The 21,857-nt window shown below is 45.3% G+C and overlaps 1 protein-coding gene and 1 long non-coding RNA gene across 2 annotated transcripts in view; both read right to left on the bottom strand.

Moving 5' to 3' along the window:
- Window positions 1-8,060: 8,060 nt before the first annotated feature.
- tgfbr3 (transforming growth factor, beta receptor III) overlaps window positions 8,061-21,857 on the bottom strand; it is a 69,830-nt gene continuing 56,033 nt past the window's right edge. Inside the window, exons 13-17 of the mRNA XM_035647256.2 lie at window positions 20,689-20,979; window positions 19,892-20,018; window positions 16,097-16,147; window positions 15,574-15,681; window positions 8,061-11,983 (exon numbers count right to left, since the gene is read on the bottom strand). Of these exons, the coding sequence (XP_035503149.2) occupies window positions 11,862-11,983; window positions 15,574-15,681; window positions 16,097-16,147; window positions 19,892-20,018; window positions 20,689-20,979 (699 nt within the window). The 3' untranslated portion in view covers window positions 8,061-11,861. The remainder of the gene's footprint in view (window positions 11,984-15,573; window positions 15,682-16,096; window positions 16,148-19,891; window positions 20,019-20,688; window positions 20,980-21,857) is intronic.
- LOC118318015 lies at window positions 13,411-15,563 on the bottom strand. Its single transcript, XR_004795602.2, has 2 exons — window positions 14,974-15,563; window positions 13,411-14,143 (listed from the first exon to the last, which is right to left on the bottom strand). It is a non-coding gene; the product is annotated as an uncharacterized LOC118318015 (long non-coding RNA).

Below are 21,857 nucleotides of genomic sequence, written 5' to 3' on the forward strand. Positions count from 1 at the left end.
ATCATGCAAAAGTCTTTTTGTTTTGATCAATGTTTAGATAAGTTAACATTTTCCTTTGAGTAAGGATTTTGTTTTGGTTGCTGAGTGCAGTTTAATTAGCAATAGGTAGGTTGTTAAGTTTCCCCTGTGTGTCAAAAGCTGGTCTGGTCAGCCAGTATATATGTCCCCTTAGTTAAGTTCTAATTGGTTGACCTCTTTCACGGGCCCAGAACTTTATCTCCATCCATCCATCCATCGTCTACCGCTTTATCCATTTAAGGGCCGCGGGGGGGGGCTGGAGCCAATCCCAGCTAACATTGGGCGAGAGGCGGGGTTCACCCTGGACAGGTCGCCAGCCTATCACAGGGCCACATACAGAGACGGACAACCATTCACTCTCACATTCACACCTACGGTCAATTTAGAGTCTTCAATGAACCTAACCTCCATTCTGCATGTCTCTGGACTGTGGGAGGAAGCCGGAGAACCTGGAGAGAACCAACGCATACACGGGGAGAACGTGCAAACTCCACACAGAAAGACCCTGGTGGGTTTGCTGTGAGGCGAAAGTGCTAACCACTACACCAACGTGCAGCCCAGAACTTTAACTCTTTGTGTAAATATGTTTAATTTGCTTCTTTCTGGGTAAAAAAAACCTATTCTTTTTTTAAATTAGCTGTGGCTCCTCGTGCTTAACTGCTCGGTCCCTCACAATGAGGTTGACAAGGAGTTCACAGGGTATAGAAGAGTTCACGGGGCAGAAACAGGCTGCAGCCTCATCAATGCTGCATCATCTGTTGTATGTAGGACGTGGTACTTCACCCCCACGTGCACTCCAGACAAGGTCTCGCAGTGAGAGACTCTTCCCTCGGCCCCGCGCAGCCTCCGTGAGCCCGGCCCCGCCCACTCTGAGGCTGGTGACGTGCTGCGTGACGTCAGACTGATCCCCCGGCAGTAAAACAGTTTGACACTCAGACCCCTCAGCTCCCTCTGAATGTGATGTGGTCTTCTCTCTCTTTGAAATCTCATTTCACAGTGTGTACATTGACAGTGAGTGAAAGCCAGTATTTCAAGTTGTACACATTCAAAAACAAAGATGGAATATTTGATCCACACAGCGTTTTGTAATCAGGGAAATTGACCCGGATCAGAACGAATCAAATAGGTCGGGGGCCCTGGATAATGCAGGGGCAGAGGCAGTTTTCCAACTTTAAAGCCGCTAACTTTACAACACTAACACTCCGAAACTTTAAGACACCATAACGTCCATCCCTCCTCTCCTTGTTTTTTAGCTGCAGCTTCCCTTTCTGCGCCATATGCCTTCCTATTTTCTTTAACTGCACCCTCTGCTCCCTTCACCTTTCAGCCGCGCCTCGGGCCGCGAGCATCATTTTTCTGCACACATCTCTGCACATCTGTTTTCTGGATGACAGCTCTCCCCGATCAGCTGGGGCTTCCACTGGCCCGGCCGTAGGAAAGGTGTGTATTTTCTCTGATTATTAGTCGAGGGCAGACATCTGGTTGTATTTAGGAGCCGGGTACTTGGACCCGGGCTTATTTGGTTTGGTTTGCAGTGCAGATTTGAACTCCGGGGACCTGGCGGGGCAGCTCTCTGCGCGGGACCCTGGGTGGAAAAACAAATCTTAATGAAGTCTGGGCCTCCCCCTCCCCCTGCCCACGTGTTGCTGTGTGTGTGCGTGTGTGTGTGTGTGTGTGTGTGTGTGTGTTGCCTTCGGAGGGAAATTTACCAGAGAGCAGATTGTCAGTGGTTAAATGAAAAATAAAAAAGATACTCGCTTGTCCCCTGGGTCAAAGGTTCACTTTGTGGTTTTGCGAGACTGTCGCGTTGAAGTCATTTTCACATTTTGATCTCGCAACCCGATTCAGAGGAGTATCAATTCGGCTTAATTCTATAGATGGAAACTGACAACATGAATTGAATGCATGAACCCAATGATATTCAACACCTTCACTTTATGGCAAGGTGCCCGTTCACTCTTTTGGACTCCAGATATAGAAACACACCCCGTCCCGAACCCCGCCCGGGCCAAAACTCCTGAAGGTGCTTGAAAGACAGATGATCCGCACGCAGTATCAACCGTATGTACCTGCCAGGTTTCAATAGCCCTCCCCGAGCTGCCGTTTTACAAGACACCGTAAATTCAAATAAGCCGCAACCAGTGAGAGCTGCGTATACTTTGTCATTCAGTCGAGAAGTGTTCAAAAAATCAAAAAAATAATGAAAGAACCATTCCAATCTTTGAAATCTCTGCATATACAATATCCACCAGAATAGTTCATGCTCTTGACAAATCATTTTAATGGACACACTTCGTGTCTCGTAAATCAGCCTAATTTGCGCAGTACTTTTGAACGCGGGCCTCGCTTTCCACTTCACTCCAATCTCACACTTCGCACGATCTGTTTTTCCTCCGGAACATTTTTTGGGAATCTGCCAGAGGAAGAGCAGCTTTAGTCTTTGCAACTAAAGATCTCTGGCTTCCAGAGGATCAATTTGCCTCACGGCCCCAAACCTTTTTGTTTGGATACGCACTCGTGTCCGCCCAAAAATGATGTTTTGTCGTCTTTGTTTAATTTCCACAGGCGAATGCAGGGCACTGCGCTACGCCTCTACGTGTGAATCTGTGCAGATCTAATAGATGTGAAATTACACACATGGATCTTCAGCATGGGATTTGGCATCGTCCAGTGGTTTGGAAAAAAACGTGCAGGAATACTACATATCTCTGATTTATTGGAGTAATTATAGAAATTAAAACCTCCTCCTGGATGACCTGAACTCACTGACTGCAAAGCATCGGCTTGAATGTCAAATCCTCCTCACCAGAACTGCCTGGAAAATAAAATGTGTCGCACTAAACTGGAATATCAGATTCTGTCCGCGGGAAACGCGACGGGTCTGTGAACTCACCTCTTGCTGCTACAGCTTTGAAGAAGATATTTCTTGTTTTCTTTTATCCCGCCCACTTTCTTTTTATTACCATTATGTTAGTCCTGACACCAAGAACACCTGGAATCTGTAATAATAACCTGGTTATTTTTTTCATCACCATCATTACACCAACATGGAGCTCTTTACTGTGAGAGGAGCCTGAGTAGGTGGAGTTGGGAGGGATCAGGACGTTCATACTAATATTAGTTGTATTTTTTTCAGTTAAATTGCTGTTTAATAGAATGATTACATGTGCAAATGTCAGGATTTCTGGAACCTCATCCTTAAGACATTGGATATGTAATTTCTCCTCCAACAACTAAATATATATATATATATATATATATATATATATATATAGCTTGCTTGTATATATATATATAAATATATTTCTAAGCAAGCCAAAGGCCGGTCCCTTAGAAATAAATTCTACTTTTATGACTAGTAAGGTAGAGAGGAGAATTTTTAAGAAGAAGAATAATTTTATAATGGAAATGCTTGATTGACAAACCAAGAGGCACAAAAAAAAAGGAGGGAGCAGCAAACACAGGAGCAGGCACCATCTGCTGCGTGGATGTCATCTGCACCCCAGACGAGATGCTTGTGTTGGCGCGAATCCAAATGAGCACAGCAAAAGTTCCTTCTATTGAAAACAAACTGTGGTCGCTCTTCGTTCTCTCTCTCTCTCTCTCTCTCTCCGAGTTTCAGAGTAGCAACAGTCACTCACAGCGATTTTCCCGACCTTGCTGAAGGTTAAATTCCGCGCGTGGACCAATGTTTCTCTGTCGCCTCCGGGATCCGTCAGACAGGTAGAAAAGGCCAGAATAAATGGCGACCGATGCACATTATGGTTTTCGAAAGCTGCTTGTCCGCCATAAGTGGTCCGGGACACTTTGGGTGTGCTGCCACCAGTCGGTCAAGTGTAGAAGAACGATGCGTCAGCACGCGCCTCGTGGTGCCGCTCGCCGTCTCCTGCAAGGTAACGACTTCAACCGCGCCAGCGGAAAAACACAAACCACCCTCCGAGGGGGAACACGTGGGGGGGAGATGTGGCCGGGGCTCAGGCCGCATGCACCCTGGATCCGGTGGGTCTGGACTGGAATGAGCGCGAAAACGAGGCCCGCGCGACGAGTCAAAATCGCAATCGTTTGCAAGTTTTCGGGCCTTTTTTCTGGGTTTTTTAACGTTTTGCGGTAGCAGCTTGCTCAGACACGTCCGTTTGTCCAAAACAGTTTGAACTGGGAGAGTGAGCGGCTGGCTCAGTTTGTTTATGCCTTCTGGGTTCGGATTTGGGGGCTTGGGCAGCAAATCAGTCAGTAGAATTATGCATGGGGGAGGGATTATGTGTGTGTGTGTGTGTGTGGACATGCATATTGCATATGTGCATGCAAAGGTCCATGCGTTTCTTGGAAATGAAGAAGAAGAAAAAAAGGGTACAGAGTAGAAAAAAAACACACCCTCAACATTAATTGATTGGGAGACGTTTGTGGTAAAAATCCAGTTATGATTGAGCTTTTTTATTATGAGCAGAGTAATTTGGGGCTACAGAGGATCATTTTTTTTTTCTGCCTTCTCGTCCAAGTGGAAACACTCTATAGTGTTTTCCAGCAATAAGTGGCCTACAAGGGCCTCAAATCAAAAAAAATATAATGAAAAAAATAGAAGAAAACCACACACACACACACACATGCAGCACCCATGTGCCACAATCAAAACGGAGTTTGCAAGTCAGCAGAAAGAGGGCTGTTTTATGGATACTGGCAGCAATAGGAATCGTAGTGCAGTAGTCATATTTCTGCGCTGCATAGGAACCAGCTGCGATGGGGAGCGAGGGGCTGAAGTGAGCACACCTCCGTCAGAGGGGCAAAGAAGAGCTCGCTCAACAACAGGAGAAGTCTGTTAACTGGAACCAGAGGACGCACGACTGTGGCTCGCTGTGTTCAACTTGCTGAAACTCGCATTGGAGGAATATCGGAGCAGAATGGGATTTTAAAATGCTTAAATACTGTACATCTGATTCATGTGTGTGTGTGTGTGTGTGTGCGTGCGTGCGTGCGTGTGTGTGTGTGTGGGTGTGTGTGTGTGCCACTGGTGGGAATCCTGATGTTACTGATTAGCCTCTGAAAAATAAACCATCAAAACGCCACTAATCTGTGTGTTTCATATTAATATTGGCTCGCACCGCCCTCTCGGCCCCGTGGAGCTTTTAGCCTCTTTTAGCTCCAAGCTTATGTTCAGTTAAAACATTTTTTTTTTTAAAGTGAATCATCCAGCCGCTTTGGAGCCAGATGTTTTTCTCAGTTGTAGAGATCACGAACAGCCCTTGACTGTAAGTTAGATTCCCATTTACATAGCCATGAGCCTCTGACACTATTGTTATGTATATACATTTAAAAAAAAAAAGAAAGAGAGAAAAAAGAATTTGAGGACAAGGTTGTTGAATTCATCAGCAGTGTTTCGGCAACGTACTTCCAATGTTACGCTCATTTGAAGGATGATTCTTCCCAAAATGCATCTTGGGAATTGTAGTTACATTCTCCCATCATTTTTTTTTTTTATGTGCACAGGTTTGGACCTGTAACCTTTTTTGGGGGTTTTTGCATATATTTTTTTGAGTGTAATTGTTCATCTTATTTGAACGTTGCGACACAATGAAGCGATATGTATGCAGCCGTGAGCAATACAACCTCTGCTTTGCTCTTGTTCCAGGTGGATGGAAGACAATTGGGACCATTTGCGCTTCTTCTGTAAAGTGTTGGCGGTTGTTTGTCCCCGTCTGTCGACCCCCTGTGATACGCTGGCGACCTGCCCGGGTTGGACCCCGCCCTCTCGGCAGATGTCGGTCAGGTTTTGGCTCCGGCCTCCTTGCGACCCCTTCAAGTATAAGCAGTGCAGATAACGGATGAATAGATGATGGAGGGGATGGTCAGACGGATGGATTTAGGAGGCTGTAGGTTGTAGCGTCGGTAAACTAGAAATGACCAAATTGCTCGTTGGGCGCCAGACAGGAGAAATAAGTTATTTCCCTGTCACTATTTGAAATATTTTACCTTAATAATTTGGTCAAAGCCCGTTATACCAACCCTGGCTATAATCACACAGGTAAATCATTAAGATTTTCCAACACTATGATAATACAAATTAAATTCGGAATCCAAATCAATGTCTCTTAACTTCCACAAATTTTAAACAAAGGTAAATAAGGACCTCAAATAGAAATATGAAGGTGTGTGTGGAGAGGATGAACGTGTAATTAATTGGGGGGGGGGGGGGTGAACATGAATGATAGGAGGCCGGTATACAGAGGCAGCCAGCAGAGGTCAAAGGTTTCGAGACCCGACTTAGCCTCGCTTTCTTTTCTTCCACCACAGTCCGGGGGTCCCGGAGCTGTTCCAGCAGGTCCGCAGAAGTTGCAAGGGTCCATCTTCACAACCCACCCTCAGGTCCAGCGAGGTCCCTTTGTGGCCCGGGTGTTAGATGTCCGTCGCAGTTCGGTTAACTATGATTCGTCTGTTTTTCTTAGCTTCTACTCTTTATTTGTTTCAGAGCTGTAAACTGCTAATTCCTCCTTTCGGTCCTCTCACTCCTCTTTCACAGGTGTGCCTGATCTTCCATCCCCCTTCCCCCTCCTTCCTACCCTTCATTTCCTGTCCAGGTAGAGAGTACTTCCTGCATAACTTCCTTTCTGCTACAAGGTTCAGAAGGTTGGCAGTCCGATCCCCACTTCCCCATGGTCCGCATGCCTATGTGTCCTTGGGCAAGACACTTAAACATCCTTCATCGCCTCTGGCGGCTCTTACGGCCGTGTGTATGAATGTGTGTATGAATGTGTGTATGAATGTGTGTATGGATGAGACAGAGGTAACCAGCAGCGCTGTATGAATGTGTGTGTGAATATATCGTAAAGCACTTTGAGTGGTCGATAAGACTAGAAAAGTGCTGCATAAATACAGTCCATTTACCATTTACACTACTGAATATGAACCTGGGATATGAACAAACCGTATTGAATGGGAGAGCGAAGCCAGCTGACAGAGCTGCTTTGCTCTCTTATGATTCTGTGAAACGTGTGTGTGTGTGTGTGTGTGTGTGTGTGTGTGTGTGTGTGTGTCCAAACAGCTGGACAGAAAGTGAAGCAAAGTTGATGCACTGTTATTCTTCCAGCCACTTTTGAGTTATTCGCCCTGGGACAGGAGGAGGTGCTGTGAGGTCCCCCCCCCCCCCCCCCCCCCCCCCCCTCCCCTCTGGTGTTGTAAACCCTGCCCAGAAAGTTTCCAGAGCATCTCACTTAACTTAATTCAAGTAATCGTGTTTAGAACCAAAGGTCTGCTCTAAATTAGTCCAGCTCGCCTCGGCGTCCGTGTCTGGAGTTTTCCCAGCAGCGATCCGGGGGCCCTTATTTGTCATGCACTATTGTTTGGGGCATGTGCAATCAGTGACTGAATGGATTGCGCTTGCAGAACAACAAACGTGTGTTCCAGGTACCCAGGGGGGAGGGGGGGGCGTCACGTATTTCGTGTCACCATCTGCAGCTCGACGAGGTGCGTGAGCTTCAGGTTCAAGAATGCCACGATCGTCGGCTGCACGAGAGCCTCGCCGCCCGGGGGACGCCTCGGCGTGGGGGGCGGTCTGGGGAAAGTCAAGATACGGATGAGACACCACAAAGGCCACGGAGGGGCCAGGGGGATTTGGGACATGCGGACCGGTCATAGCGCGGGTCCGCTTCGCCGTTCGCCCTTGGCCTCCTTCCCCTCCTGTTATCATCACAGAGGTTTTTCCAATCCACTCCGAGGCCCGCTGCTCACAGCCGCCGTCTCCGGGGAGCTCCGATCGAGAAGCAAAGATGCCGGTGAGGGAGGGGGAAGGAGGCAGGGACCCCGAGCGTTGCACTCATCTCAGTGGTCTCCCTCCGAGACGAAAAACCCCCTCCAGCCAGCGGCCCACATGGTCCGTATCATGTATGAGCTCACCGGACCAGAGGCGAGTCATGACTTCACCGCGGCCGAGCCGAGCCCAACACCTCGTTATCACAGCTCGTTGTTCTCCAACCGAATCCATGCGGGAGGTGTCCGCACCGTGCCCCCCCCCCCAACTGCGAAAACTCACAAAATGGCAGAAATAGCCTCAGTGGATTATTACGAAAATTTATTGGGCATAATTGGATATACAAGTGTCATGCATATTTACAGCGTATAAAATGTTGTTTTTTTTAAATCCAAAGGAAACAGTAACTACAAAACAAACAACAAGAAACTTCAAACAACAAGAAAACCCCCCCCACCACCACCCAAAGAAGAAAGGGCAGATCTCGGCCATGATGGGAAACATGGAACCCTTCATTTTCCTTTTTTGTTTTGCTTTGAGACAGAAAGATTGAACGTGAACGGCAGTAAAAACCACGCAGCCCCCCCCCACAAACAAACAAACAAACAAACGTTTCAACTTTTCTTGAGTTCACACATGCAGGAGCAGAAAACACACACACACACACACACACACATATTATACATTCATAGAAAAACATGAGGTAGTCAAATGGTCACAAGCAAATACAATCGACGACGGGTTCGACGGCCTCGCGCCCCGGTCACAGATCACGGGTCCTCAGATCGGGGACGGGCCAGTCGTGATACAGCTCACTGTCCCTCGTGTGATACAGCATCATACATTGTACAGATTCTTCCTCGCCGCCATGAAGGGGTTGGTTAGTGGTTTGCCCAGCATGCACCGGGGGAAACGGAGGGGGAGGAATGTTTATGTTGAATCATCAGCTTGAGCCAACGAGAAAAAAAGGAAAAGAAAAAAAATCTCCAAATGATCTCAAACGAGAAGATTGTGTCCAGATCGTGACGCCGAGGCTCAGCAGCTTCACAGCGGGACATGGGGGGGGGGGGGGATTACATATGGGGAGGTTGGATTCGCCACAGTCGATAAGAGAAAAACCACAGAACTGCAGGAATGTGGAGAAAAGCCTCAGTCCCACAACGGCCGCTGATTATATTTACGCCCTGTGAGACACGGAGAGTATATTCTGTGTACAGTGGGACACAGCGTTGTTGTTGTTGTTGTTGTTCACAATAACGCCGCAGCAGTGCACAACATGCCCCCTTTTCTGTATATTTACCACATAACTGAGCAACCCGAGGACCCCCCCCTCCTGGCCCGAGGCCTGGGCAAAACAAACACTGATGGTCTCGTGTTGCCCCGAAACCAAGTGGCTCTATAATATAAGTTAATAAAGAATGATTTCTCAAGTGTTAGTGAAAACAGCTGAGGTTTCCAGAAACCCCCCCAAAATGAAGAGAACTGTTGGATTTTTCTCCAGTCGAAAAAGGAGCGCAGGCACATTTGTTACCTAATCCTAATACCTAACCTAATAACCGCTGCCATCGGTGGTTCAGCTTTGATGGAATGTGGTTGTCACGACCTCAAGGAGATAGGTGTCATTGGTTATGACAATGGGAGGAAGAAAACAGGGGGTTATGTGAGCCTTTCTAACGTTACGATGAAGAAAAAAAAGAGTTGTTAAACAGTCATTGCTACAGCTCATCTTCGAGCATATGAAATTGATATTTGAGATGCTGATTGAAAAGGTACAAATCTGATTTATTTACTTCATGTGAAAATATTTGAGTAAAAAAAAAACCCCAAACGATTTATACAAAATTGCAAAACCAATACGCGACAGCTTCAGGCACGAGACGTTATTGCCAAGTGGGAAAATGCGACGACAAAACTACAATGGACGATGAAACAAAACATAGGAGCTGTGGAAGCATTTCTTCCAGATGTGCAGAAGAAACAATACATTTTACCGTTTATATGTAGTCTTCATTTCGGTCTCATTACATGCGTTATGACACGTTCTTTCATTAAAAAATTTGAAATGAAAGTTTCAAAGATATAATTCTTGAAATCAACTCGACTTTTATTTATTGTAAGGAAATCACAATTTCATTATTTAACAAAAGAGCTCTATAATTGCAGATTCAAAGTGTCATAACTTATGCCACGAGGCTCCTATGAATGATCTACGTGAATCCTCGACGGACGTGTGTTATGAATGAGCACATCCACAAATTCACAGTTTAATACAAACGTAGACAACAATAGATTTCTCTCTGTAAATATATTCCAAAATATAATTTTATACACAAATATATATATTTATACTCTGTTCCCTCTGTAGAAAGCTTTATACATGTTTACATATGGAAAAAAAGAAAAGAAAAGAAGATTAAAAGCTTTGAGATTACGTACATTCAGCTTTTTTTTACTGTTGCTCCTCGACGGAGACACGGTTAAAACTTCTCTCTCCGATTCCCCAGTTAGCCCCACACACAGATTCTGATAAGAGCACATACAGGTTGATGAAGGGAGGCACTACAGCAAACATTCACGCTATTCTGACACGGTGGGGCAGTCGTATGTTCGTAAAAAAAACAACACTTTTCAGCTACAGCTTATTCAACATGGTCAGTGCCAAGATTTACGACAAAAAAAAGGTGATAACGAAAATCCATACACGGAACATTTGGCTTTATGAAAATAACAAAACGACTCTTTCTTGGGCTCCGGGTGTCTGACAACACTCCAACTAGCTGAATAATCTGTGAGTCAATTGATCGAAATATAGTCATCATTTCTCCATATTTATCAAGGGAATAATATTCATTTTTTACAGCTCCTGTGAGGATGTGTTGGTCTGATGAGCATTTCTCACTATATTCTCAACCAAACAACTAAAACGATTAACTGTAAAAGTAACCAACCCATTGATTTGTAATGGAAATAGTAATCAGTGGTGCTTATTTTGTAACTTTTAACATATGACGTGGCGACACCTTGGACCTTACACTGTCCAGTACGAAAAAAAACATAATTTTCACAATCTGTTTCATGACATTTTCGGAGTATGTACAGTATTTACAGAAATATAAACAGTATACACATATTAAAAGAATAATTTTGGGAAATATGATCATTTGCTTTCGCGTCTGTGTTTAGTGTGGCGCTGAAGCCACACGTCACAGTTCCCAAAACTGATCCATTAAAACCAAAACTACTGCTGTAACAATAGGGATCCCATAATGCCCCTGTGAAGTTGTGGAACACCTATGACCTACTGAGATGCATTCCTATAACTACTATACAGAAATCACTTGGTAAAATGTGTCTATAAATCCATTACGAGGGCAGAATGAGTTTAAAGGATACATTATGGTACGTGGGATTTCATCAGCGTGACTTTCACAGTTTTCTTTCACATTTTTTTTTCATTTTTTTGGGGGGCATTTACTCTTCTGTATACATTCAATGCCCAGCACTGTCCCGCCGTCTTTGAAAAAAAGCCGCTTGTCGCTCTGTGGCTCGAGGCGATGACTTCCGCTCGTACTGCACTTTTGTCCGCGTGTTGATAGTGGTTGCTTTCGCCGCTTCACCATGTTGACGGCGGCGCGGCGCATCGAGTAATGTGCTACGGTGCACTCACTAATACTGACATCGCTGTTGGCGCGCACCTGCTTTTTAAATTTTTTTTTTTTTTTACAAACAGCCTGAATCGAACCATCTAAGGTCAAAACAGAGGGCTCTGTTGTGGGCAGGAGAAAAAAAAAAGCAGCTTTTGGATTCGAAAAGCAAATGTCTGGTATACACTCACATTTTTTCTTGTAGATTTTTTTTTGTACTAGATATGAGGTGAGGTTGCGGGGCAGAACTGTGGGGGCACGAGGGGCCTGACACAAGAACTACAGGTGTTAATGTGAGTTTTCTTGTTTGTTTGTTTTTTAAATGATGTATAATCTTTTTTTTCTGCTCCCACCACGTCCGCCGCAAAATAATCATTCCTGTCACGGAGGGACATCAACAGACCAGCCCCTGTGAACCGTCGGGCCCTTTCCAGTGCCCCATGCCGGGGAAGCGACCTGGCCTACGCCGTGCTGCTGCTGGAGCAGGGCGTGCTCTGCGTGCTGCCGATGCTGTGGGCCGCGCTGCTGTTCTCGGAGGCGGGAGGCTGGGACTTCTGGACCTGCTGTGTGCCGGCTGTCTCACCTAAGACATGGAGCAGGGGGGGCATTGGACCAATGGGAGAGAGCAAAACAAAAAAAAACCAAGTGTACGGATGAGAAAGTGCCAGAGGCAGGCAGGAATATGACAGATCGATTTGTTTGGAGCTACAAATTGCACGACTAAGACCCTGGAGCCTCCCTTGTTCCTCTGTTCTCGTACACTTTGAAGGAAAGAAAAGAAACCCTCCACTGTTAATCTTCTTCTGTTTACTATGCCCGTCACTTCTCGACATAAAGCTTGTGCTGGAGTTGAAATGAAATACCTTGTCCTTTACTGCAGCCCAAATGTAGACAAATTCACTCTTGCTCAAGTAAAAACACATGGCGAGTGTGCAAATGTGTACAAGAACTCCGGGCTGCGTCTGTCCCAGCTTCCACCTTTTCAAACGCACATAGGAGCCTTTTAAAACTGTTGGGATGCGACAAATGTCACCTCGGAAAGGCCAAAAACAACCGGTCCCATCGTCTCTGACGGACGACATTTCGGACAGAAAGAGACGAGGAGGGCTTCCCGTTCATGGAGTTCATTTTTTGGGGGGGTTATCTGGAATCAATTAGCCTGGCTTTAGCAGATAAAGCCCAGCAAACACAACAGAGGGCTTTCTGACTGGAGCGCAAACCACTGACTGGTTTATTGTTCCACATCTAAATAAGCAAGTAATTTCGGGGACTCTCGGGATCCAACGCTTAAATGAGGGGGGGGGGGGGGGGGGCAAATAAAAAAGCGCTGACGTTTGTTTGCGAAAAAACATCTCTGACACACAACGAACAGCGTTTGAATTAAGGCCCCGTCTGTGTTTAATCTGAGCTGCACGCACAACTGTTGCTGCGGACTGTGCCCTGGTTGCTTCGTGGCGTAGTTTGAGAGCGCGCACAGAAAGGAATCTATCACAGACAACGATTTTTAGATCCAGGTTGCAGTGCGCGGTGTGTTACAGTGTGTACGAGCGCTTGCGTATGTGATAAGCAGCATGTGTGTCCACAGGCGATCCTGCATCGCGGTCCCTCTTCGGGGGCCCCAGCTCAGTTCTGCTAATGTTTACCAGAGCGGAGCTGCCAGCGGGATCGAGCTCTCCGCAAAACAAAGGGACTCGGATTCACCTCGTCCGTCCGAGGAAATACAAATTCCCAAGTCCAATATTATCTTTCTCGATAGTGGAGATAAAGGCAGCTTTTCTATGTCACGAGGACATGCTGAACATACTCTGTGTCCAGTCTTTGGAGACAGATGTCTCGCCCAGAGACAATTTAACCTCTGGACGGGGGAATTACAAAAGCGTAAGCAAAATCTCAGGCCAAAGCAAAACGGCACAGTCGACACAGTCAAGTTTACGGCGTCTTAAACAAGGTATATAAGTGAAAGATCATACAATTGTCTCTCATTTGCGTCAGTCTCATCAGTCTAGCCAATCACATCTGACTCCAGGTATGTTGGGGCCTTTTTTTTTTTTAAATTGAAGAAGAGGAGAGTTGTGGATCACTAAGCTCCGACAGGCGTGATGGACTGCTGCAAAGATGGAGCGACTCGGGTGGGAAATGTGCCAAGACAGACCTGACCTACAAGAAAAAAATCACATCTGTGCAGACGGAAGGTTGCCGCAACTCACTCAAGGTGAGATAGAAGGAGACAGAGATGCAGAGAGGTCCCAGGTATTGGTCATAAATTCAAGTTATCGGACACATTCATATTTTGACCTAATGATTGAACTGGTTTAGCAGTGAAGGGACCCAAGGTATTACAACTCGTCCTGAAAGGGAACATACATTTGTTCAGCCAATTCCCTAGAAAAATCCAGGAACAAAAAACAGATGAGAGAATTTAACTCAAAACTACAAACACCAGCCTCGTGTAAGCACTGGAGAAACAGTCAAGGGTTCATCCTCTGAGTACCACGAATGTCCAGTGGTGGTTCCAGATATGCAGGTCAAAAAAGGAAGCTGGTGTTGTTAAGGTAGCGTATCTGTGTGCTACCCCCATTCATTTCTGATCTTGTGGCGTATGTTTGAATTTCTGAGTAGCCATATGTGTGACATGTAACTGCACCATCCACCACTGGTTAGATTTGTCTTCTTCTTTTGTATTTTATTTCACCAGCTGCGCGGACGAGCAGAGCAGATCTCTTGGCAGAGGTAAACTCCAGGCCTGGCAGAAGACAATGAGCAAAATGCCAAATTATACCGAATGTTGTTTTTACAGCCTTTATTTTTACTCTGATTGCCTTATATGGAATTAATCTGTGATGGACGAAAAAATACACCAGTGATTATTTGTTACTTTGAGTTCTGTTTCTCGAGAGGCCAGGGACATTGTCCTCAGATCCTGAGGGGATAGACCCCAGTCTGTTTTTATGTCTCATCACTCTTTACGCAGATTTACAATTATACTGTGAACTGATATTCTTGGTGGTTGTTTTGGGGATTTACATTTTGGGGTTAATGTTGCCATATAAGGTAATATCAGCCAAGACAAACAAGTCTACCCATAGTTACCCTACACTGAGGCCTATTCAAATAACCTAAACAAGAACATGTGTCTGTACAGAGTCTTGGCTATGTTTATTTTTCATAACTCCTATCTTTACACCTTCTCTATATACATGTTCACTTTTTACATCTAACGCATTTGGAAATTTGACCATATTTTTTTCATAGTTGGTAACTCCAGGAAGCCCATGAAGCTTAAATAAAGTGACTCTCTAAAGAGGAGCCAGTGCCAATGTTGTGATAAAGATAAGGGGTTCCAAAATCTGACAGCCGATCTTTCCTGCTAAATGAAATCATGCTCAGTAAACACTTTTTCAGTGTGACTGAGCATGACTGGACTTTTAAACAGTTTGTAATACTCTGACCATTTTGACAAGTGTTTGTACGGCTGCTGAATTCACAGCTATCAGGGAGAAAGATTTACCACCTCAACCATGCGAGCGCGGTCAAACTGTGACCTCCTTCAGAACTGTAAACTTAAACACTCACGTTGTTGTACTTTCTGAAGAGACTTGGCGCCTAAACTCAACCACGTCAATGAAAGATATCCATGAAGGAATGATCAGCCGGAGGGCAACAGGTCAGTGGCATGGCGGACCACCAGTCAACAGTAAGGCCAATGAGAACAGGGCGGCTCTATGCAACGGTGAACTCATCAGGCTGCTGGGAGCGCACTTCCTCTCAGGGGTCGGCCGGGGTCGGCAGGCTGGGGATGATGGGGGAAAGTCTTGGCATCTAATGGACGGATTGTGTGTCCTTTCCTCCGAGCGCCCGCTACACCCAACAAGGGGAATTTCCAGCTCGTCTCCAGCCATTGTGCACTGAGAATATTCGCTGACCAGCCCGCAGCCCCCAAAAACATTCAAAGGGAGGAAAGAGGAGAGCTCTTGCTGCTGACCAACAGGATATATTTACAGTGAAGGAGTGAATATGTTATTGTGAACTGACCTCTGTCAGCAGCAGGATGTTTGGCGATCCCAGAGGCACATTTCTGGCACCGAGACGCACACACATTCCTTTGCATTCTATCTTTTTCATTAGTGCAGAAAGGCGAGCCGGGGCATCGGGAGCAGAAGGTAAGGGACCTACCTGTGTGTGAGTAGATGAACCACAGCGCTCCGGTCAACAGAGCCCCAATCACGAAGGCGGCAAAGGCGATTCCCACCACCATTGGAGTGTCCAGCACATACAGAGTGTCTAGGAAAAATAAATAAACCACACACTTAATACATGTTGTTGCCCTGAAAATTCAATAAATCAATAAGAGATTATTAAATAACCCCATGGATAAGTTGTGTAAAATTTATAAATGTGTCATTACGAAATCAAATGTGACATGTGAAATTTATACTGTGGCAAAAAAAATAACAACATGAGGCTAAGATGTAATCATTTCCTGAATTGGTTGACTTTATAATGGTTCCTTTGTATATTCTACACGACTCATTCAGATGATTAATAGTCTCATTATTTCCCATTTATTTATCAAATACTGGCCACTGTGGAGATCCACAACAATCACCTATGTACACATGAAGATACAGCATGACAAAGAGTAAAAAATAGAAATAACGAGGATAATAAAGAAAGACACTTCTGTAAGACAGCTTACTGTGATTAGGATGTTCCTGTGGGCTCTGGGGGGCTTTCTGCGTAGGAGTAGCTGCAAAATTAACAAAAGAAGAGAAAAATGTATGTTGACCATTATGTATACTGATTTACAGTTTACATTCAAATGAATGAAATGATTCATTAAATAATCAATGAATTAAAAATGGATATAAAACACGCTCTGAGCTCTTAGCATGTCAGCCACTGATATTGTAAAGTGTTGATAAGAGGCTCTCCGTGGAATGTGATACAGGAACCTAGACCAGGAAAAAAAAGGGAGCTGCTCTTCCGTAACCGGACAGCGTCGCCAAGGATGAACCTTCTGACACCGACTCGTTCCGCTTACCCCTTTATTTTTCAAGCCATCTGGAATGCCTTCAAAACTTGAAATTAACTGTAATGATGTCTTAAAAAAACAACACAAAGGCGCTTGTGTACGGGCGAGCTCAAGGGGCAAGTCTGGTACGCGTCCAAGACTCTGGCACAATGGGTGCTATTCTTGGACAGAACACCGACGGGTCATCAGAGAAGACTTTTCATTTCAGAGGGGACGATAGCCAGAGGACGTCCTCTCTCTCTCTCTGTCTCTCTCTCTCTCTCTCTCTGCCATCAGCCTCCTTAATCCTCCGCTCCAGTGTTACGCAGTGTGACTTGTTGTGCTAAGAATACAGAGAGTGAGCAGCGATTCTTGCTTTCAGCCCCCTCGAGCAGAAGAGAAGAGAAGCACACTGAACTGAAATCGCATAACCTGACACTCGAATAATTTATCCGACTCCGCTCTAACAAAATCTGTAATAATGCCCTGATGTCTGCGGGGGGAACAATGTGCTCCTGGGCCTCTTTCAGGGTTTGACTTATGGTCCCTGCTTTAACAGAACCAGACGGCGCTTCAGAAGTTAAACTCATGCCTCGTGTTTTGCAGCTTCAAACCAGAGTTGGGGAGAACACCGATATCTGTATGAAGGCCATCTGTTTATGTAAAGTTTGCTTGCGATGGAATGAAGGAGCAGTGCCGCGTAATGATTTGTTTTCGTTCAACCCTGACCTCTCGTCACGGAGGGCCGGGGCCACTGACGTCACTTCGGCAAAGACTCTTGACACTGAGGTTTCATACCGTACAGAACCAGCTGCAGTTTGTCAGCTCGGGCCGATACGGACATTAGCACCCCATACTGTACAACAGATAATACACAGTTGTTATATACATAGATATATTAAGACAGATGTTTGTTTTTTTATGTCACATTCTGCTGAGGCATAAATACTAACCCAAGCACAACTTCAAACACCCTTTTCTTTTGAGGTTTAAATAAAGTTTTGAGTTTTATGATAACTTTAATGATGTTAATGATTTAATGATAAGCTACGTGATACGAGGCCAGTGACTACAGCGGCCCATGTGGAGCGAGGTGACTTTTAGAACAGAATATAGCGACTTAGACGACGAGCAATCGAGGTCGTGTTTTATTTTACATGCTGCCGTTTCCCGCCCGTCCGATATTTTTAATACAACAACCCTGACATTAAAGTTTTTTTTCCTTCTCCTTTTACTCTGAGCAGACTTAAAATAAGTGATACATGTTGTACCGCCGTAACAATCCGCTCTGCCAACGTCTCAAACAAATGATACTGTTCAGCTTTTTCTGAATGTTACCAGCAAAAATAAAATAAAAAAAAGAGGATAAGATTTATGGATGTTGTGAAGCACTAAGACTACTTTTGATGGCAGTGCTTTGAGGCTGTAATGTTTTTCCATGCACCGGGTTGGCCACAAGTGGCCCCTCTTTGATTTGTAGATCAAGTTCAGCTCTCTGGTACGCAGCCCAGGCCCAGGACCGTGGCCCCTTGAAAAGGCTGCTTGTTTTGTTTGCCATCCTACCATAAGCAATGCCCTTGAGTTTTTATATGTGTTTACTTAATCTCCTCCATGGAAAAATAACCCTGCTGCACTGGCACACTGGTGTGCAGTGCGTCCTGCTGCCTGCTTTGGCCGCGCTCAGTTTGCTCATTCGCCCATTGCTGCAGATTCAAGGCTCCCTGCTCACCAGCATCCTCCACCGTGACTTCTCCAACATCAACACTGGCACTTCTGCTGCTGAAACGTGACTGCATCCATGAGGCATCTCTCTGCCCGGCGGTGAAAACCCAAAGTCCAATTAAAATGTAATAAATACACCCAATTCTGTTCAGCAATTTCCCTGATCAACTCCCACTCCTCACACGAGTCGGCCCCGGCCGATATCCGATTTTTTAAGGCTGGCAACAATAACAGTATCGTAGAGTTAAAAGAATATTTTCCTCTTGTTTTTTTGAGTTCAAACACAAGATACAGAAACATTTTTTAAAGGTCCTTTATCTCAAACCCAGAGATATTCAGTTCAAATCATTTAACACCAACAGAAACTGGAACCAGTAAATCTGGGTACTTCTGCAATTCAGTTAAACAATTTTAATAATAATCAATAAAGAATGACTAATGAGTAAAAAGTGAGTAAATGTCTCAGATCAAACTGAGTGGGATATAACTTGTCGTCATGGGCAGATCTGAGGGGTCGTCGCAAGAATTTTGCTGGCTACCCAAGATGCCCCCGAATCATTTCTGACACAGGCCTCCACTGGCAGGGTGGGGTGTTTAGCCCCAAAGTTTTTCTTATAGCATCTTTGTATCGCTGCAGTAAAGATGGTGGAAAAATGAAGATACCCTCGGTCCCCCCGTTTCTAAAATCACGATGCCTCCACAGCTTTTGTTTGAAATGACCAAGAGCACATTTATCATTTGACGTACACACCGATACAGCAAATCTGCAATAAGCCTGGATCGGCCGTGCTGATGTTTAACCATTCGGTTATTAGCTCACACGCTCAAATGACGTGACCCGGACCCAACTCATATAACGTTGGATACGAGTCAATAACGCTGACTCAGACTAACCACAGGTCTCTTGTTGGTGTCATTGCTCAGAGGGGATGTTTAAAATGAAATGCTCTGGTCATTCATGATATCACCCGCGTCTTAAGTTGAGCTCATAATTAGTAAAATGTGACGGCGGTGACCTCAGGACCCTCCCCGCGGTCTGCTCCTTCCCTCAGATCGCTATTCGCGGCCCCCGAGATACAGCCGGTGTCGGAGCGAATGAGTAACTAAACAAGTGGAAGGTCGAGGGGGCCTTCAGACCCCGGATTCCCAAGGCCAGTGAGAGGGCCACCACTCCCCTCAAGCACACACACACACACGTGCGCGAACACACACACACACACACGCCTCCCTCCTCCCCCTTCTCTAGTGGAAAGTGGAGGCCACAGTGAAGGTCCTAAGTGAAAACAACTGGAGCTTGATGCTGCATGACTCCTCTTTTTCCACCTCTCCCCGAGCATGGACTGGTCCAGAGCAGCCGAACTGGGCCTCAGCGTAAGCACACTCCCCTTTGCTGCTGTCAACAACATGCTCGTATGTACACACACCCTAAAGAAATCACACACACAAACACACACACACACACACACACACACACACACACACACTTGTGCACAGATGTTTAACGTAAACGAACACCAAATGTGCACACACACGCACACACACTTAACGACGGCCAGATGTGCGGAAGTGATGTGCAGTGCTTTGTGGGTCGGTGTAATCTCCAAGCGCCCTGGACGGGGCGTTCTCTGACTCCTTCGCCCCGAGAGTGAGTTTCTTATCGCCCTCTCCCATACTCAGACCTTCCAGCACACACGCGAGCTCGTGGCATTGACGTCCAAGTGGGCGCGAGAATGCGTTTTTCCTTTTTCTCTCACTGACCTGTTAGGTCGGGCTGATCGGGGCCATCCACCACTACCAGTGGCTTGGTAGATGTCTTGCTGTTCATCACCATCTTGAGGATGTTGTTCACGTTCAGAGAATCACAGTTCTCACCGGGCTGTAGGCACTGTGTGGATGAGATTGGAGGAAAATAAGATCATACAACAAGATCCCCATAAACTACTTAATTGACCGTGAGGAAAGTACTCACAAGAGGGGGATTAATTATCTGCGAAAAGGGGATTTCGAATTAACATTTCTCAACCTCGAGTAAATTGCTTTTGTCATACCTAGCAAAAAGTTTGAACTTGGAAATTAAACAAATGCCAAACTGTTTTGCCTCGACGTGACCCTGGTCATTATCAGAGCGAAACAATTAGCCTCACAATCCTGCCTCGGGCCACCACTGCCTCACCACTGCTTCAACTGGGAAAAGTTTCTTTTGTTTCTTCTTTTTTTTCTATTTTTTAAAGTAGAGGAAATAACTTGCAAGAGAGTGTATGAGTTGGACAGATTACACAGGAAGTGAAAAATGAATACGAAGGCTAAGGCCGATGCTTATTTCGTTCTGCAGCTGGATACTTGGCAAGCGTTCCGTCGCTCCATGTTTCGTTGCTAGCTTTGGGTTCAGACTTCGTAGTGCCGAGCCAGAGCAAGGTTGCTGCACTGCAACGCTGACTTCTCCTCAAACAAACCCTGCTAATGCTATACGGGCCTGGAGAGACTACAACAACCTCGATGGCTTGTTACAGTCGAATCATTAAACGTGCAAAAGAATAAAAAGTCACACTGCATACCGACGGCAGTCTCTGGCTGCTCTGAGACTTGGAGCACAGGGACATCTCACAGTGCAGGAAAAGCAGGGACACATTAAACTTGGAGTTGAAGGTGAAGCTGAAGCTCTTCTTATCCATCTGCAGATGAGGGAGAGGGAAGTCCATCTGCGGGTAGATGCTGACGGAGTCATCGGTGGGACAGACCGTCTCGATGAGAGTGTACTCCGAGGCCGTACTGGGGTTGGAGTTGGGAGAGACGGAGCACGATATGATGGTAAACCCCACATCAGGATCGGATGCGGTCGACGTGATCTGAAGCGCACCAGAGAGAAGAAAAACATTTATCCTTCAAATGCATGGATTCATGATTATTTCTGATGATAAGTGTGTTCATGTAAATTGACTAATTCATTTTGTTAACAACACAGTCATTCGTACTGCCCTCGTACTTTGTGACCATCTATTCATAACCCCATTTTTTATGCATAGTAAGGATCCCGATGAACAGTGGAAAAATACTAAATTCATATTTTGGAATAATTTGCATTAGAAAAGGTAGAAAATGTTCGGAACTGCAAAAATCATTCTTATTATTATGGATTATCATGAATAATATCATTGCTATGTATAAATATCTTAGTTAACTAATGTAAAGGGAGCTGAGATAGTTAACACATGGTTCAACAGACAGACCTCCACACTGTATGAATGCTAATGTTGGGCTGTGTCTGAATAAGTAAACAGGCAAACGTTTGCTTAGACATTAGCTATATCAACTGCACCAAGCTTCACCCAAGTGGCCAAAATAAATACCTGTCTATATTCCAAATTTGGGTGGGGCAGGGAAAACATTAAGTAATGATCAAATTCCCAAAAAGCATAATGATAACTGTTTAATTCAGTCCACAGCTCAAGAAAAGATGTGCACCGTTTTCATCGCTGCTCACTGAACCATCCGTCAGAGTCGAGCTGCCGCTTTTGAGTGTCTGGAAACCACATCGACGACCACCGCCATGGTACTGACACAAGTCAGGAAGTCAAACAGATTTCTTCAAGTAGTATTTCAGTCTCAGTTAGACTGGTAGTAATATCTTTCCATGCGTGACCACGAGACAGCCCCTTGACTTATTATTCCTCCTCTTTCCTTCTTTCGGATTGCTAGTAGTGGTATCCTCATCAGAGAGGTCTTG

This window comes from Scophthalmus maximus, chromosome 13 (genome assembly GCF_022379125.1).
Source record: "Scophthalmus maximus strain ysfricsl-2021 chromosome 13, ASM2237912v1, whole genome shotgun sequence".
NCBI classification, from domain to species: Eukaryota; Metazoa; Chordata; class Actinopteri; order Pleuronectiformes; family Scophthalmidae; genus Scophthalmus; species Scophthalmus maximus.